General features: G+C 42.5%; 1 protein-coding gene across 1 annotated transcript in view; it reads right to left on the bottom strand.

Moving 5' to 3' along the window:
• Positions 1–10452, bottom strand: part of WDR90 (WD repeat domain 90) — a 62401-nt gene continuing 51949 nt past the window's right edge. Inside the window, exons 38-44 of the mRNA XM_081965570.1 lie at positions 8094–8274; positions 6730–6860; positions 5893–6036; positions 5057–5176; positions 3887–3971; positions 2218–2371; positions 1–339 (exon numbers count right to left, since the gene is read on the bottom strand). Coding sequence (XP_081821696.1) covers positions 327–339; positions 2218–2371; positions 3887–3971; positions 5057–5176; positions 5893–6036; positions 6730–6860; positions 8094–8274 — 828 coding nt within the window. The 3' untranslated portion in view covers positions 1–326. The remainder of the gene's footprint in view (positions 340–2217; positions 2372–3886; positions 3972–5056; positions 5177–5892; positions 6037–6729; positions 6861–8093; positions 8275–10452) is intronic.

Here is a 10452-nt window from a genome sequence, read left to right as displayed (position 1 = left end):
CTCTTCCCTGTTTCACAACAGACCTCCCCTGGGCCAAATACTTTAGCTGGGGTTCGCATGTTACTTAAAATCCTTGTAGGGACATCAGAAGTACGGAGATCAGTTGTTATAATTGGCGGCTTGGGCCACTGATTCTGAAAAAAAATCATCCCACTTTTTAAGAAGCCGCTTGGGCAGATGCCACCTGCCAATTCCAGAGGTGACGAGATCTCTCGCAACGGATGCGTCTGCCAACTGCTATCACGGTCAAAAAGCCAGGGAGACTCAGCCATCCCCTCTTAACATCCGGCCATTTTTTGGCTCGCGGTTCAGAGGGGCTGATCAAGCTACTTCGGTGAGCTGAAAAAAGAGTGAGACAAACTAGAGTTATTTTGCGGAAGTACTAGGAAGTGAGACAGTTTAGCATCATGACTTCAGATGCAAAGAAAGGTGCCACAGATAATCCTTGATTTACGAGGAACCCCAAAAAGGTACTTACAACCTGGATTCGAAGCTCCAAAAGCCACCCCCTCCCGTGGTCACATGATCGCATTTTGTGCCCTGGGCAACAGTCCCCTCCCTTTGTGGTCACATGACTGCGAATTATGACTTTTTTTTTTTTTTTTTGCCAAAACCCAGCATCCAATGTCCATTGCGGACAATGAGATTTACTTAACGGTATTCGTTTAATGACCGTGGATTTGTTTTAACAACCATGGAGATTCGTTAAACGACTGCCACACACAAAAAAAAGTAATAAAAATCAGGTTGGTCACAGGATAACTTGCTTAACGACTGGCTAGACGTACGACCATAATTCTGGGCTGAATTACACTCATGAATCGAGAACTGCTGTTTATGGAGATTCTCAGTCATCCAGGTTGTCCCAAAGATGCTTTTTCAAAAGGCAACTGGACTTTGTTTTTCCTTGAAGAGGTTTCACTTCTCATCCAAGAAGCTTCTTTAGTTCTACACTTCTTCGCAGTTGAACTGGAGAAGCTTCTTGGATGAGAAGAGAAACCTCTTCAAGGAAAACAAAGTCCGGCTGCCTTTTGAAAAGGCATCTTGTGGCTTACCTGTATCCTTTAAAAAAGGATCCTGAAGCGTAAATAGAAGAGGAAGAACTTCTTCCAAATCCTGCAGGCTCTGAATTGACTGCTATCATCATCATCATCTTCAGTTTTAATGGCCGGATGCCCTTCCTGTCGCCAATGCAGAGTTTTGTACAGCAGATACATTCTCAGTATGCCCAGAGAGAGAAATAGCTGCCTCTATCTAGGATTGAACTCACACCCTCCTGATTGTGAGGCCAGAACTCCATCTCTAGGCCACCACACCGCTCCTCTGAACTGACTTCTATGCTAGTGGCTAAATTCAAGCTGTCACTTGAATCCCACTGACTGTTCTGATTCAGGCTTCCTTAGAAAGCAAGAAGCAAAGTCTTGGTCCCTGAAAAACCCCTTTTATTTACACGACTGGGAATTCCTTTCATTCCCAGTCAGCAAGGCTTTAGCAAACAGTCTTTCAGAGGAATGTCTATCCACACGGACCTTATCTCGTTTGGAGAGCTGCCAGATAACTAGTGTCCAAACACAGAGCAAGGCAAAACTTGACACAGAGTCTCTCATAATCACAAACAGAACTTTCCACTCTTGACACGACTGAATGAAGGAATTGTTTCCTGCAAAATCCCACTCCTCATTTGTTCCCCTTTTGTTTCCTATGGGGGGGGGGGGAATCACCTTCCACCTGTGACTTTACTCCCAGGTTGACCCTGCTTTCTTAGTTGTTCTTGTCTTCTGGCAGCACTGCGCATGCGCACACTGGGAACAGGCTCCAGCTGTTCCTCTGCCTCACTGCTGTCTGACTCTGAAGGCAGCTGATAACTGGCATACAGCTCTGTCCCCCTCTCTGCCTCCGACACAGAGCCCTCCTCAGAGCTTCCCTCAGTCCCCAGGACTGGCCCATGTTCCTCCCCAACCTCCTCACTGTCCGACTCTACTGCCGGGCCACAACAACACTGTCTGGGATTCAAGTGACAGCTCAGCTCTAACGTAGATACTTGCCTCCCCCCACCTCCCCAAATTTGGGGCTGTTTAACTTGGGGCTAGAAGTTGCAGCTGGCCCATGATAAGACGAAATGAGCGTCATTCCAGGATTCACAAGCAACCACCATCTGGCCATGATTCCGCTGGACAACAGGCCAGAATGATGGTGAAGGGGATGGTCTGCATTCACCTGCTCTGGACTTCCCACACCAGGATCTCGTTGTAGGAGGCTGTGAAGAGGCGTTTCCCGGAGGGGGCAAATCTGCAGAGGCAAACTGTGTCGTTGTGGCCTGCGTAGTCCTCCGATGTCCTTGTTGCGCGATCAATCAGTCTCAGCATACATTCTGCGTGGCAGAGAAAGATATCGGCTAAGAGAAGGTACATTTACGGCTGGGTGGCCTGCTGAAATGTTGTAGAACTACAGGGGAAGTAAAACGTCAAAGGTAGTCCGGTAGCCAACGTCTCCAAACAAATGTGACTTGCTTACTCAGTTTTCATCTCAGGTTCTATCTCTAATCCTTTTTTTTTTAAATTACGTTTTTATTTTATTATAATATAAACAATCCATCGTCCATTAAACAGCGTGTCATCTGGGTACAAATATTTTGTGCAATAACAATTCAAATTTACAATCCTATTCATTATTTATCTATTCCAGTTTAATACTGTTAAGTAAGTAAGCTCCCCGTTAGGAGAGCGAGTGTGCAGAGAAGCGTAATGAGAGTGGTATGGAAGAACACGCACAAACCAGCATACAGAGACACCGAATAGTATAAATAATAGTAGTTTACTATGTGGAAATATAGAGGTATTCAGAGTTCAATTTAAAGTTCAGGTCATACACGGTTCAGTCGGTCAGTTATCAATGTTCTCAGTTAAGGAATGATCCTTCGAACACAGTCCAGTATCATATAATCAGTTCAGCACACAAAGTAGCTAGCAGTAGCAAAAACACAGTAACTCACGATACGTCTAACAAGCAGTATTCAGCGATGAGCATCTAACAAACAGAGCGCTAACAGTCATTCTGGCTCCCTCTTATGGCTGCTTGAGGTAACAGCAACCAATCACATTACAGCAGTACTTAAAGAAACAGTACTACCATCCTGGTTTATATATTGCTGACCCAACTGTTAGCTTGCATTCCTAACAAATACCAATACCATAAATATCTACTACTATAGCAATCCTCTTATTTAGTTCTATTAATTACGTTAACTCTATTGATGCATGTTGCAGATCACAAGGAAGGTAAAATATTTAGGGATCCAATTAACAGCGAGATATGTAACGAATAAGGAAGATAATTATTATAAGCTGATACAGCAAACTAAGACAGACTTGGAAAAATGGAAAAATTTATAACTATCGTTAATAGGAAGAATAGCTACAATTAAGATGAATGTATTACCGAGGTTACTATCTTTATTTCAAACAATTCCAATAAGATGGGAGAAAAAAATATTTTGACGATCTCAATAGAGCAACAATAAAATATATCTGGCAGGGAAAAAGAGCAAGAATTAATTTTAAAATTAATGTTACTATCTCTAATCCTAAGTGCTAAACACTTGTAGGAAAATGTGATGACTGAAGCTCTTAAACCAGGGGTGTCCAAGCCGGCTGGGGAATTCTGGGAGTTTAAGTCCACAAGTCTTAAAGTGCCCAAGTTTGGACACCGGATGCTTGAGGGTGAACGAACAATGCCTGGCATGAATCAAACTCCCTGCAAGCTGATTTGCTTGCACCGATGCTCTATTTGTTGGAGCGTTGGTAATACGCTGCTAACATCCAGGGCTGCCTAACTTGCTTTTGAGAGAAAATGACACGTGACACATTTAAGCTCTCCAGATACGTACCACTGAAGCCAACAGCAATGGTGCAGGCAAACGGAGACAAACTCAGCGAAGTAGCAAAGGAAGGTAAGGGAATCTTCTCAATGACCTACGTGACGTGAGGGGAAACAAAAACCTCATTTTTTAAAAAAGAAATCTGACATTATCTTGGTTACAGTTCTTTGCCCTGTTCTTCTCGGGGATTTCTCCTTCCAATTAAAAATCGATACCCTCAATCTTTCTATAAATGAATGAATGGTATTCAATCATGCTGGAAATAAGCACCTGAAAACATTAGGACAGCAGTAAATTGGCATTTCTGCTTCTCTCTAATATAGTCCAACTCTGTGATACAACAGACAATCGCAGGTCCGGTGAGAAGTTTCTACTGCTTGGCAGCTGTGTTTTCTAGGTGGGCATCAGAGATTAATGCTATTTTATCACATCCAGCATTTATGCAGAGATCTTGATATAAAGAGGAATAGAATAGAAATGGATTGGAAAAGAAAACAGAACAGAAATAGAATAGACTAATAGATTAGAAAAGAATATTGGATAGAAAAGAAAATAATAGAATAGAATAATAGAATAGAATCTGTACTGCCACTTTAAAAGTACACTAATCAGCATACATTAAAATGAAATTTCATCACATTCAGCTCTCAAAAAGAACTATTGTGCATATATTCAGATACATACACATATATCACACACAGAAACATCACAGTCTAGTTCAATGTTTACATATACATGGCAAAAACAAAAAGAATCCTATAAGTTTACAAAACAGATGGTATAAGGAACAAAGCTGTTACAGAATCTAGTAGTCCTGCTATAGATACTTCAAAACCTCCTTCAAGAGGGGAGCAGCAGAAACAGACCAAAAAGTGGGTCTCTAACGATGCTTTGAGTTCTAAGTACATAGCGCTTATAAGCTGTATCCTGAATAATGGGAAGCGAGCTTCCTATAAACTTCTCGGTTGTCCTCGCCACTCTCTGTAAGGGCTTTCTATCTGAGGCACTGCTGCCACCAAACCAAACAGTGATGCAGTTTGTTAAAACACTCTCAATCGTGCCTCAACCTTCTCCCCAAACTTGAAGGCTGAAGTGGTCTCCTCTAGCAACACATACGCCTCACCCAGATTCAACCAATGACTCCATGATGCAGCCACTGGCCAAGACAACGCTCCATACCTGTTTCTGTTGCAAGCTGTAGAAGAGGATCTCTTTCTGCAATCCAAAGCCAACGTAAGCAATAGTACTTTTATCCCAAGGGCAAAATGCTGCCAGGCTAGGAGGTAGAGGACTGGGAATCTGAAAAGGAAATCAGACGGGTGCATGTAATCTGGAAATAGTCATGATGGCACAGTGGTTAGAATGCAGTTGTTAACCATCCCCCTGGGTAAGATGGCCAAAAAAAAAAACCTCCTGCGACATTTTGTTTTAACCAAGACTATAACTTTACTAAAGATTCCATATGGATACTGAAGCAGAAAAACTAATTCTAACTATTTCATGGGAAAACAGCATAGGAAAACTTCACCTTTTTCCTCCTGGACTTCCCACTGTCTATTGTCCATCACTCATTTGCACTCTCTTTGTTCTGAGAAAGGTCTGTTTGCCTCGGACTTCCCCAGCTAGTGGCCTTGAAGTGTCGGGTTTGTCTCAGGCTCAGGCTCTGTAAACCGCTTAGAGAGGGCTATAAAAGCACTACGAAGCGGTATATAAGTCCAAGCGATATTGCTAGCACTAACCAGCCCATATCCAATTCAGAAATGACATAAAACAATCATTACTGCCTTTGGAGAGCTTTTGCTGATCAGCCAAGACCCCTTCCAGAAAATTTACTTTTCTAAGCATTTTCGAAGTAAGGAAATTAAACTTATCGTTTAACTTAAACAAATAAAGATATACACACATACATCTTAGCTGTGGATTACCTTTCTGAGTAATTCCTGGACCATAAATTGATCCAAACTTGAAACATAACCATGTGATGGAATTACTACAGAAAAGTAACCTACTCTCACCTCAGGACCTGTGGGAGCTGGAAAGCTTAACCAGTCGATGATCTCACACTTGTCCTTCAGCCAGTCAGAAATCCAGACGCTGACACGTCGATCACTGCTGGAAGCCAGCCAAAGATCACTTCCTTCAGTCCCGAGTTCAGTGTACTGGAGAAAAATGATGCGAAAATGAGAATTTCTCTTGTTTTTCTGCCTTTGTTACCCCAACCTCTGGCACAATGCTTATACCTGATCTCAGAGTTTGGGTGATACATATTTACAAATGGAATAAAGCCCTGTCTTCCAATCAAGGATAGGCATAAACCTTGAGGACTAGCCACTCAATTTCAGACAGTAATGAAGCTAGAGAAACTTTTTGGGAGCAATGGCAAAAAAAAAAAAAAAGCAGAGGATGGGATTTTTAGGATTAGAGGAACGGGACCGAGTAAAGAGAAACAAAGTAGAAAGTTGGGGCAGAAATTATGGTCTCAATTAGTATTATTAAGTGATGGCTACCTGTATTGGTTTATATACATCCATTTTTATCTCTTGGTTTGCTATCAGTCTCTATCGGGACTGGAGATGGAGACCGATAGCTTAACTCCACTGTTGTTTCTGCAATAACCTAACAAAAGTTATCTGTATATTACTAAATAAATGGAATTCAGCTGGAGAGAGAGAGAGAGTAGGGAGAGGGTTCCAGAAAGGGAAATAAATAAAAAAATATCCTAGAGACCGATAACCTAGGATATTTATTTATTTGTTTTCCGTTCTGTAACCCTCCCTCTTCTCTCTCCCTCCCCACCTGAATTCCATTTATCTGGAAATATACAGGTGGGTAAAACAGTTTGTAGGCCTTACCGGCTTTCTGGTGCACTGGATAACATTAATGGCCGAGGGTCGGTGGTCAGCAAAGACTCTGATGGTCATCCCTGTACGTGGGCTATTAATGGCAATCAATCCATCCTTGCTTCCTGATAGGATGATTTCCCCTAGAGAGACGGACAGTCACAGAAAACAAATAGGCACACAAACACTTGTAACGTCTTCAGAGTCTTCAAATGCTTTCAGGAATCCTTTATTCAAGTTTGGATTTACTTTACTGTCATTGCCCCTCGTACAATGAAATGAAATGCCATCTTCCGTGTACGTTATAACTATGAAAGTAAAAACACAAACACACATCCTTCGCATTCTATACAACTGAAAACCATTCAGAACCAGTGCATTAATATTGCACTATACCGTAGAATTCAATATAGTTACTGCCCTGGGATAGAAGCTGTTTTTCAGCCTATTTGTCCTTGTTTTTACTATCCTGTACTGTCTGCCAGAAGGTAATAGTTTTAAAAAAAAGGGAGCCCAGGATGAGATGGATCTTTAAGGACGTTTTGAACTTTCTTAAGGCAGCGGGAGCTATCAAGCTCTTCCAAAGAGGACAGGGGGCAACCCATGATCCTCTGAGCAATGACGCCGACCCTCTGGAGCGCTCTCCTATCTGCCACTGTGCAATTGGCAAACCAGACACAGAGGCAGTAAATTAAAATACCCTCTATGGTGCAGCGGTAGAAGGTCACGAGCAGTTTTTCTTTCAGTTGTTGTTTCCTGAGAAGTCTCAGGTAGTATAATCTCTGCTGGGCCCTTTTGACTAAGGCTGCAGGTGAGGTCAGGTCCTCTTTTATGATAATATGCAGAAACTTAAAACTGGATTAGGGTTGAAAACACCACTAATTGTCTCCTGCAAACTCCACTCCCCTTTCGCTCCTCTTTTATTTCCTCTGGGAGGGGCCATTCATCGTCCACCTGTGGCCTTACTCCCAAGTCGATCCCTGTTCTTTAGCTGTTCCCTTCGTCTGGCAACTCTGCACATGCGCACACTGGGAACAGGCTCCAGCTGTTCTTCTGCCTCACTAATCTCTTACTCTGAAGGCAGCTGATAACTGTCAGATGGCCCTGGCCCCCTCTCTGCCTCCGACACAGAGCCCTCATCAGATCCTTCCCCAGACTCCAGGACTGGCCCAGGTTCCTCCCCAACCTCCTCACTGTCCGAATCTGCTGCCAGCTCCGATGGCCGCTGGCAGGCCAAAACAGGCTCAGTTGAGAAAGTTGGGAAATGTTGAGATCTTAGTTTGGGAGATTTGGAAAAGAGAAAAAGAACCAAGCCAGAGGGGAAGACAGCAAGAAGGGCGATGATGCCCAACTCAGCACGGTGGTTTGTTCCCTACCATCTGCAGAATGCCCAAGTGCCATGACAGCCACGGAATGCGGGTGCATTTTCAATTCCATCTCTGTCCGGGAAATGCTGAACAGGCGGATGGTGCCATCGCTGTAGCCTGCCACAATATGATGACTTTCGAGCCCGTTGATGGAGGTTGGCACTGGGCTCCAGGCCAAGCACAAGCAGCTCTAAGGGGAAACAGACCAGGGGTTAGCAATGCCTTAACCACGACCGGGTGAAAGACAGGAAAGGAATAGCGGTCCCACTTTTGTATCATGCATGCTGTCAAGCACAGGAAGTCAGGAATCCAATGGAAAACAAGTTGCCAAGAGAAGCCCATATGAGAGATCTGCCAAGAAAGCAATCAGAACACAAATACTACAAATGGCAAGAGATATAAGATTGCACTACTATTGGAAGGATACAGGATGACGTAATGAAATGCTACAATAAAAACTGATTTAAATTTAGTTAAACTTAGCATATTACGCATAAAGTGAAGTAATAATAGTTATAATCAATGATTGACTATAAATGATGATAGTTATCTGTTGTGGCCCAGCAGGATCCGGTTGAGCTGCTGATGGACTCAGATAGCGAGGAACCATATGAGTCTGCCCTAGACAATGTGGAGGACCCTGTGCAGGGTTCAGACTCAGAGCAGGGACCAGAGAGGCTGGTTGGCCACCAGGAGGTGCCTGAGGCATGGAGCAGTGGGGAGGATCAAAGGCAGTTTGTCCCTGATGCTAGAGTGAGAAGGGCTGAGAAACGGAAGCAGCAATTACGTAGGCAGGCTCACAGAAGATGATTAAGCACAGGTGGTTGTGGATTGGCCCCTCCCAAGAGAGATTATAGGTGAGGCGTTGGGAGGGGACATTTGCAGGAAACAACCGTTCGAATTAGTAGTTAAGAAAATCTATGTATTCTAGCCGGGTCTGTTCGTTTGGACTATCTGCGTTGCTTCATTTGAATTATCTGGGTTGCTCTATTGAACGTCAGCTGTCTGGGCCCTCAGCCAAAGGATATGTTATCTCAGTAATTAAACAGTGGCAAACAGCCAAGCCTGTGCTCTGGTTTATTCACAGGCGGAGGGGTGGTGGTGTCAGAACAGTTATCACTGTTAATCATTTATATTTATATAACTATAGTTTGAGTTTATTAAATTTATAAACGATTAACAATGATAATAAGGCACACATATATATATACACTAGATTGATAATATGAAATTTTATACGAATTGTAAGTGAGGACTATGGAGAGGATGCTCAAAGGTTTTGTAACGAAGGATAAACAACTTTACATAGAATATCATATAAAGATGTAATATTATTGGATGGTTTTAGGATAATGTAATGAAATGCCATGGCATACATTTATTTTAAATTTAGAATATCTCACATTAAAGGCTGCAATAAAAGTTATAATCAAATGAATGTTTAACAAATGATAATCATTCTATACATATATATTAGATTGATGATATGAGATTCTATATAAATTGCAAGGGAAGACTGTTGTGAGGAAGCACAAAAGCTGTCAGGCCTGCAGTCATATTCCTTTTTAGGATCTTTGGCCTGCCACACTCTCTCTTATTTCATTATGCTGTTTCATTAGTGTAGTAATTGGGAGGGGGAATAGAAAGGAGTAAAATTGTGGAATGTGTTGTTGTCATTCCTTTCTAGAAGCCCAAGGTCATCTTTTGTCTCCGCACCTCTGCACCTGACCGGAACCAGCTGGGTGGAGATGCCAGCGTGGCTGAAGATTGGACCATGCGATGAATTGATGGGTGTGGGGATATAAGATCATGAACTTTCAACTGGGTGGAATCCTAGGAAGCTTTTAGATTTGGGATTCCACAGGTGTGCCAACATGTCTGTCTTGTTAAATTGGAACTTTAAGGACTCTTGATTTAATTCTGCATGATATTTGAAAGGCTGACAAAAGCTTTGTAACCAATCGACATACTGTATGTAACTGGAGGACTGTTTTTAAGTTTTGTGTGTTTATGTTTGTTTGTTTTAAAATATTTTTTTTCAAAAAGGAAATCAGAAATCCAGGCAGTTCAAATCAATACATAGGTTTGTTGTACACTAACGCTCTCTGCAAGAATCTGAACTGCAGGTAGTCCTCGACTTACAACCATTCATTTAATGACCATTCAAAGTTATAACGGCACTGAAAAAAGGACCGTTTTTCACACAACCTTTGCAGCATTCCCACGATCCCGGGATCAAAATTCAGGCGCTAGGCGAGGGGTTCATATTTATGACGGTTACTGTGTCACAAGGTCACGTGATCTCCTTTTTCGACTTTCGGACGAGCAAAGTCTTGAGAATACTCTCAATTCTTTCACTGTGAAGTCC

This window comes from Natrix helvetica (genome assembly GCF_964273705.1).
Source record: "Natrix helvetica genome assembly, chromosome: 13".
NCBI classification, from domain to species: domain Eukaryota; kingdom Metazoa; phylum Chordata; class Lepidosauria; order Squamata; family Natricidae; genus Natrix; species Natrix helvetica.
Note: the sequence above shows the minus strand (reverse complement) of the source record. Positions and strands in the feature narration are given on the sequence as shown.